The sequence below is a fragment of the Tinamus guttatus genome, unplaced genomic scaffold (assembly GCF_059628265.1).
Source record: "Tinamus guttatus ecotype Peru unplaced genomic scaffold, ASM5962826v1 Tinamus_guttatus_pri_ptg000240l, whole genome shotgun sequence".
Classification (NCBI taxonomy): domain Eukaryota; kingdom Metazoa; phylum Chordata; class Aves; order Tinamiformes; family Tinamidae; genus Tinamus; species Tinamus guttatus.
Window position 1 is genome coordinate 10124743 of NW_028288774.1, and position 8018 is coordinate 10132760.

The following is an 8018-nucleotide window of genomic DNA, read 5'->3' on the forward strand; positions in this document are numbered from 1 at the left end:
TTAATAGCATACTAAGGCCTTGCAAGGCAGAAATCAGTGACCCTCTTTCTTTCCAGGAGCTGGAGAATTAATTTATTTAAGTGTGTGTAATGACCTAATAGGAATTAGTTCGAACAATGGAACACTGCATTGCCTCTGCTGCTCGGCGGCCCAGAAACATAGTTGCACAGAGGGGTTCCCACTACAGCTGAGGGAAAGAACCTGCTACATGAGGTGAGACTTGTGGGTGAGACTTGGCAGGCCCAGCCTGAGCTGCTGTGTGTCACAAAACCTCTGTGGGCTGTTTCTGAGTTGGTACCACTCACGCTGAGACACAACTGGATCTTTAATGCATCGGACTCATCCTGGCAGGAGGGGATTAAATGGTATTTTGTCTGACCCTCACCAGCTCAGGTGTTTTATGTAACCATCTTGGAGTTGTGTAATACTGACCAAGTCTAACCAAGCATGTAGCTGCTAGGCAAGCACATCAGAGCTCCTTAGATAATATTTCTGTCTTGTAAACTGAGAGAGGTCTCAGATGCACACCTTCCGAGGTCTCTTCTTGAAACTCACTGTTTTCAGTCCCTTTGGTCCCTGGAGCTGGGTCTGTGGTAGGTCGTGCTCCACAGCAGCAAATGCTAAAGTGAATCTTGGGTTTGATCAGAAGATGAAATTGTGGACAAAGAGATTTTTCAGAGTCGCATGGAAGGTGATATTCTCACATGTCTACAGTGCCCAAACCATGTTAATAGTGCTGCCTGCTGCAGTGACTAGCTCAATGAGATAGCTGCTCTGTTAGCATGCAGCCCTACATCCCTCTGTGGCTCCTGACTGCAGTGTAATTAACATCAGTATCACAGAGGCTATGTTGTAAAGACAGAACATAAATTCAGGACAACAAGGAAGTAGTTCTTGGCCATGGTAGTTCCCAGAAATAGTTACATGCCTAACAGCCTGCTTCTACAAAGCAGTCAGCATCTTCATTTCCAGATGTGTCATTGTAAGGAGGATCTCAAGGTGCTTAGAGGCTCGTAAGCTCAAGCTTCAAACCAGCATGCATTTGGAGGTCATCTCATCAGACATAGCTCTTTTTTTGAATCTTTTCCCTTGGAGCACTCAAGTGCTTCAGGTTTAGCGGCTGAGCGTGAGCAAGGAGATGTTCAGAAAGAATCCCAACACAAGCAAGGAAAGCGTAATGCCTTAGCAAGGCTGCAAAGCAAAGCATCATTTGGTGACAGCATACGAATTCCCTGTTTGTAACTGAAGCAATAACATGGGATTTGCTTGTTTCCAGGGTTATTCACTGACCTTTCAGTGCTGAGTTGCCAAGTGACATCAGGTAATAGAAGTATTTCAGCAACGCGTCACTTTGTGCTCCTGCTAGGTGAGACAGTTGTGCCCATCCCCTCAGGAGAAAACTAGGACCTTCCCCCTTGGTGTTTTATGCTGCCAGCCTCTTTATTTCTGTAGGTGTCCCATCCTGAACACTCTTCCTCTTCCTGCTCATTGTCTTCATCCCCCACAAACCCCCACGCACGTGGCTCTGGATCTCCTCATCATGTTCTTCTCGTTAAAAACCCCATTGTTCATTTGTTTGTTTGTTCTCTTTCTCTCCTCTTTTTCTCTCTCTTTCCCTCTCCTTTTTTTTTTTCTTTCTTTCTTTCTTTCTTTTTTTGTCTCCTCTGTTTTGTGTACCCAGGCAGCCCATTGAGTAACTTCTTTGACGTAATTAAACAACTTTTTTCAGACGAGAAGAACGGGCAGGTGAGCCATCCCCCCGGCACGCCAACCAAGCATAGCGCAAACAGCAAGCGGAGCGATTCCGGTTCTAATGACTATGGGTCTAGAGGAGACAATAAGTACCCTGCTGGCAAAGACAAGGCAAAGATGGTCTCATCAGTCGGCCTACAAGACCAACCTTAAATAAACACATAAAAAAAAAAACTTAGAGAACAAAAACAAAAACAAAAAAACAAAAAAGCAAGAAAGAATGAAAGAATATTCCTTAGTAAGCTAGTCTCTAAACTAGAAGGATGTATATACCTTGCCACAACAGTACAAAACTGTCTATAGACAAATTTTGTATGAAGGAATGACTGTATATATATACATATATATATTTATATATGATATATAATATATATCTCAGAAACAAACACAAAAATGAACGAAAGAATGAAAAGAAAGAAAAGGTAGCACAGATGACAAACCCAGTTCGCCAGATCTTGGGTTGTGTTTTTTGATTGTTTTTTTTTTTCCTCCCTTTTTTTGAGTGCTTTTCTTTTTTTTCCTCCTTCCTGATTTTTTGGGTTTTTTATTATTATTATTATTTTTGTTTTGTTTTTGTTTTGTTTTGTTTCTTGTTCTGTTCATGCTCTCTCTGTGTTTCTGACGACACCACTTGTTTCCGCTCTGCTACCAGGAATTATCCCGAAAAGTTAACATGTCAGCCACGGCTTCACCTTCTGTGCTCTGCGGACACTTGTTGACGGAAGGCAACCGATGTAGACTGTCCAAGGACCAGTCCTGTTTGAGGTTCCCAGCCTCCCCTCTCCCTTCAGGAAGTGGGTTTCTCCCCCACTTCTCCCCAGACATCTCCCCAGTGCACTTTTTTTTTTCTTTTTTTCTCTTTTTTTTTGTTTTTTGGTGTTCCACAAGAGAGATCTCTGCTCAGTTATTGGATTGCACAGTCGGGGCTGAGAGGAGGTTGCAAATGGTTGGAGTGAAACCTCTGCCCGTGGCAAATTCCAAATGACCTCAGCCTGATGGGAAAGGGTGCGGGGCAAGGAGATGGGTGTAGCGGGAGCGCAGTGTTCGTGAACCCAGAGCGCATTCTCATCAGAAACCAGCTGGGAGCAACTCAAAACTAAGCGTTGAACCAAGACAATATTGGGGAGCTTCATCACAGGATTTTCACAAACTTCTTTTTCTCCCCACCACTTTTTCCTTTTCTTTTTCCCCCTTTTCTTATATATACATATATATATATTTATATTTATGTATAAGTATACATATATACATATATATATATACATATATAAAAGTTTTTTCTTTTTTTTTTTTTAACTGTATCATTTTGCTTTTTGACCTGCTGGAAGGGGAAAGGTATAAACTTAGCAGGGAGAGGGGGTTAAATGAACAAACACATACAAACAAACATTAAAACTTAGGGAAAAGGCAACTTCTGGTAGCAAAGAAGGGGGACAAGATTCTGCCAAGGACTGTCTCTCCCACCACCAGGCACAGTTGCCGCTGCTGCTACTGCTGCTCCTCCTTGGACACCTTCCTCCCCATCTGTCAACTCCCTGCCACTGTGTCACCGTGGCGCTGGGACCTTCTTCCACCAGCTGGATCCTCCACCACACCCTGCATTTAGATGCAATTGTTGTGTTGCTAGTGCTGCATTGATATCAGTATTATTTCTTTTAAGTTATTGATTTCATTTGTTGGCTTGGGTGATTTTTTTTCTACAAAAAAAAAAAAAAAGAAGATGAAGAGGAGGAAGAAAAGAGACTTATCTTGGGTTTTATTTCCTGTGTGTGTGTGTGTGCAAATCACTGGCACTTAAATTCATCTGAGCAAGACAAGGTGGAGTCAGGGCAATGGGAGACTTAATCACGAAGCTACTGTAAACTTTAAAAATTACTGCAAGATATTTTTATAAAGTTCTTTTTTTTTTTTTTTTGAATGGGGGAGGAGGGTGGGATTGGTTGGATGGGGACTTTTTTTTTTGTGTTTCAGTTGTTAGGTCTTGGTTATTTATATATACATATATATATATTTAAAAAATAAGCTGTTAGATATATCTTCTGTTTAATAATTGTGTAGAGGCAACATTGATTCTTATTTATTTTGGGGAGGAGGGGGAAAAAAGACACAGAAACTCCTTCAGTGTTCATCTTGTGACTTCGAGAAAGAAGAATTGTTGCCTTTTTTCCTCCTCCTCAAGAGTTATGTGACCAAGTGTAACTTATTCTGGCCCAAGCTCAAAGGTTTAACAAACAAAATAACGTGGTTTTACGCGTGAGAGACAAAAACACAGTGAGAAGTACTTCTTGACTGAGATTTTAAGAATGTAGGCTTAGCATTAGTGTTCAGCTTTTATGACCTTCAATTGCTGCTCGTTGGGTTCCTATGGGTGTATGTTGTATCGCAAGATTATTTTTTTTAATGATAATGTTGAATGAGTTCTATTTTTGTTGTTGTTGTCGTCGGTTTTTTTCATCATTTTCCCCCTTCTTGGACCAGTTTTACTTGTACATAGGTTTGGAGATTAAAAAGAATTTTTAAAGACACCACTGGGGCAAAGACCTTTGACTTTTGCCCTGTTTCCCCATTCCCCCAAATGGGAAGGATTTATTTTAATTTTTAGTTTTATTTATTTATTTATTTTCCCTATTCTTGAACTTTTCTCTCGTATTGCTGTGTGCATGTCAGACACCAGGGAGTGATGGCTGGGGAGGGGGGGAGGCAAGGGTGCAGGAGAGGGGGGCAGTTTTAATTGCATGACATTGCTGTAAATTAGTCTCTTTTGCTTTCGTTGTCTTTCCTGCCTCCGCCCTCTCTCTACTTCTCCTCCAAGCTCCCCTCCCATCACCCCCGTCCTTCTTTTCCCTCTTTTCTCTTCCCTTGTGTATAGATTTTGATGCTTCTGTTACATTGTACCTCTACAAAAGGCTGGGATTTCAATACAAAATAATAATAATAATTTAAAAATACCTATATCAGCAAAACCCATGTGGTACAAGCAGGAAGGGGATTACTTACACAAGATATAAGAATAAATGAAAGCAATACCTCTTGTTATCCTTCCTATTTTGTACTTTGAAGACACACACGCGCGCACACACACATATACAGACACAAACTGACATTATTTAACGGTTTAAAATGGACAAAAAAAAAATCTGATGTATCCCTTGTTAAATAACTGTGAGCAACTTTAGTTCAAAAACCAATAAATTCATTCAGTAAAGATACTAGCTGTTGAGTGTCCTGTTTGTGTCCATGCAAAAGAACCTCTTCCCACCAGTGCCAGGCTGGTAAGTATAATACCCATATTTTCTATACCGCGGGTAAGGTGGCATCCTCGTGGCTGAAGAATTAACCTTGTCTTGTTGCAGCTCTGGGGTCTCTATGTGCTTCACCCAGAGTCCTCTGCCCTACCAGCAAAAGCTTGCCAAGCATGCGGAGGGAAAAAAAGCCCACCCCACAGCTCTGCTTTTCACAGTAACACATGAAAAAAAGATGAAGCTAAATTGCAGACAAACACAAAGCCCCAGATCTGAAATGTATCAAAACGTCTGTGTCAGAAATTTCGCTGCTGCTGGTCATTCTCATCTCTAACCTGAGCTTCTGATGTTGCTTCCAGACAGAGCGTAGGAAGGATCTCTGCACCTTCCCTGCCTGAAATATCCTGTCACATACATTAAAAAAAAAAAAAAGTATATCCCTGGATTGCATTGGCTTTTTTTGTTGTTGACTGGTTTGTATGGCTGCTGGCTTGTCATGCAGCTCTCATGGTTTTGGGGTATTCACATTTATACTTCATCTGTTGGATGTAAGCCCCAAAATTCACCTCTGAGGCTCAGAGGACGGTGGCACACTCAGGAACTGAGACCTGCCTGGATGCTCCCCCGTCCCCTAGGGCTGACACAGCATCACAGCTGCTCTCCACAGCACAGCCCAAGCCTAGGGAGACCCAAGGCGAGGAGGTGGCACCATCCCTGCGGGCATTTTGAGGCCAGCAGGCTGCTGTGCCCAGGCTCCCCCCTTCTCTGCCTGCTCGGCACCCTCCTCGGCTGCCACCGAGCCAGCAGCGCCGCCGCAAGCGGGGCCGCGCTCCGGGCTCGGCCAGAGCCTCGCGACACGAGGCGGCCGTTGGGCGCGGCCGTTGGCGAGGCACCTCGGCGCGCGCGTGCGCCGCGGGACTCAGCCCGACGCGTGCGGCGACCGTTGGGCGCAGCCGTTGGGGACTCGCCTCGGCGGGCGGGACGGCTCCTGCCTGCTGCTTCTCTGGAGACACGCTGTGTCCTCCCGCAGGAGCGCCCCGAGCGGCGGAGCGGAGAGGGGCAGGTAGGGTCCGGGAGATAGGCGGGAGGCTGCCGGGCCCGGGCCAGGCTAGCGCCGCGGTGGGAGGGAGGCGCGAGGCGCCTTCTGGAAGGTTCTGCACCGGGGCGACCAAGCAACGTGAGCACCGCGGCTGTCCCTGGTGGTTAGCTGCCACGACCGACGAAGCCTGTCCCTGTGCAGGGGTCTGATCAAGGGCAACGGCCTGGCCTGCAGCTGCTGTGGCTCTGCTAGGGCCTTGGGGAGGGCGAGGGCAAGCCGTGGTGGTTGGAGTTGTCTTATGCAACCCTTGCATAACTTACTCAGCCTTTCTGTAGGGCTTGTCATGGCAAGTGAGAGGAATGGTCACCATGTTCCCATTCTGTGGCTATGGACTGTGTCCCTGGGCTGAGCTGGCCAGGATGCAGCTAGAGATGTTCTCCCAGATTGGGGGCAGCCTTTTCTGCCCATCTCTGCCGTGAACAGCAATGTGCAAGGAGGAGTAATGTGCCCACTTGTGGGAAAAGGGCACATCGGAGAGGGTAGGGGCATCACAGCATCTCTCAGGTGTGTCACAAGGATATTTTTGGCTGGTGGCAACTTCCATAATGTTTTGGAGTAGCAAAGTTGTTGCTAAAACTTGAGTTTTCCAGAAAGGGGTGGCCAAGGAAGTGCCTCTGAAGGATTTCCTTGCTGCACAAAGGTCTCAGTAATGCTGCAGACTCACAGCTGCAGCAGACAATTTCCTGGGAGGTTGTGTTTCTGGCAGGTGGTGTCTCGGGAGGACGGTCTTCATGTTAGTACCTGCTACGGCGGTGGGCCGTGAAGGTTTGTACTGCTAATGGTATCCCCTGTGGAAGACAGATGTGCAGGAGGGACTGAAGGTGTCTGTGCCAGTGTGCAAGGTCATGTGGGGATGGAGTCACATCGGTGTCATAGTTCTCTTTTTTTCCCTGCCCTTTCTGGTGTTCGTTAAAACAAAACTCTTAAAACTCAAGGCATTTTAAGGTATTTTTGAATTTACTGATCTGCTAAAATGCACAGGGGGAATGCAGCAGGATGAGGTGCTTAGAAAAGCTGACAAAAGCCAAAAAAACTGAAGGAAATCACATGCTGCAGGATTCAGGCTCTGTAACCCTGGGAAGTCACAACTGTGAGCTAGCTGGATGTCATTTGCAGCTCTAAAAGTGAAAGGAGATGCTGCCTTGGAGTATAATACAGGTAGATGAAATTTTACAGGGATGTGGAGGAGACAAGATGGTGACAGATCTGTTTCTCCCTCTGTCTTTCAGAAGTGTTCTTAAAATTGTGTGATCTTTTATTTATATAGTATTAATTAAAATAATGTCTAAAATTACAATCCCCGGAAGAAAACTGTAGTTTGCATAGTTTAGGACCTTGACTTTAGGACCTACCCATGTTACTTCGGGCTTTTTTTTTCTCTCTGTTGTAACACAGTCTGCAGCTACCTGGTGCTGCATAGGATGTGCTACACTTTGGAATTAATTAGGTTTATATTTAAGCTGTTTTCTGCAGAATATCGTCTTTCTTGTGCCTTAAGAGGCAAGTAGTAAATGAGGCAAAGGATTTTTGAGGTACCTCTGTGGTTAAGGTAGTTGGATTATTAGTGCTGTCAGGTGCTGGCTGTTGTCATTGTCCAAACTGCATGTAGCAGGTGATGACTGATGAAATGCCCTAAGCTGTGACACCTGTCCTTCATCTGATCTTTGAGAGCCCAGCCACTCACGCACAGTGCCTAATTACTTTGTACGTTTAACCTTCATCTGTCTCATTTACTCTGTGTAACATAACACACCATAAAACCTCCCAGGTGCTTCTTGAGGACAACAGAAGTGTGTAAAGACCCTAGGTGTCATTTTCTGTTTGTGCACACATACATGTGCGTACGCGCATTGTTTAGATACGTACATATATGAAGAATGCATTTATGCTGAGGGTGAACTAGTATTAGTAGGACCCGTGCTTGT

General features: G+C 44.9%; 1 protein-coding gene across 10 annotated transcripts in view; it reads left to right on the forward strand.

Moving 5' to 3' along the window:
• BRSK2 (BR serine/threonine kinase 2) overlaps positions 1-2581 on the forward strand; it is a 270165-nt gene extending 267584 nt beyond the window's left edge. For 7 of the 10 annotated variants that reach the window (XM_088525804.1, XM_088525805.1, XM_088525807.1 and 4 more), the window contains one exon: positions 1730-2581. In XM_088525804.1, the coding sequence (XP_088381930.1) occupies positions 1730-1905 (176 nt within the window). In that variant the 3' untranslated portion in view covers positions 1906-2581. Of the gene's footprint in view, positions 1-1681 lie in introns of all 10 variants that reach the window. The other 3 variants (XM_088525813.1, XM_088525814.1, XM_088525806.1) reach the window with 2 other exon arrangements.
• Positions 2582-8018: the final 5437 nt, after the last annotated feature.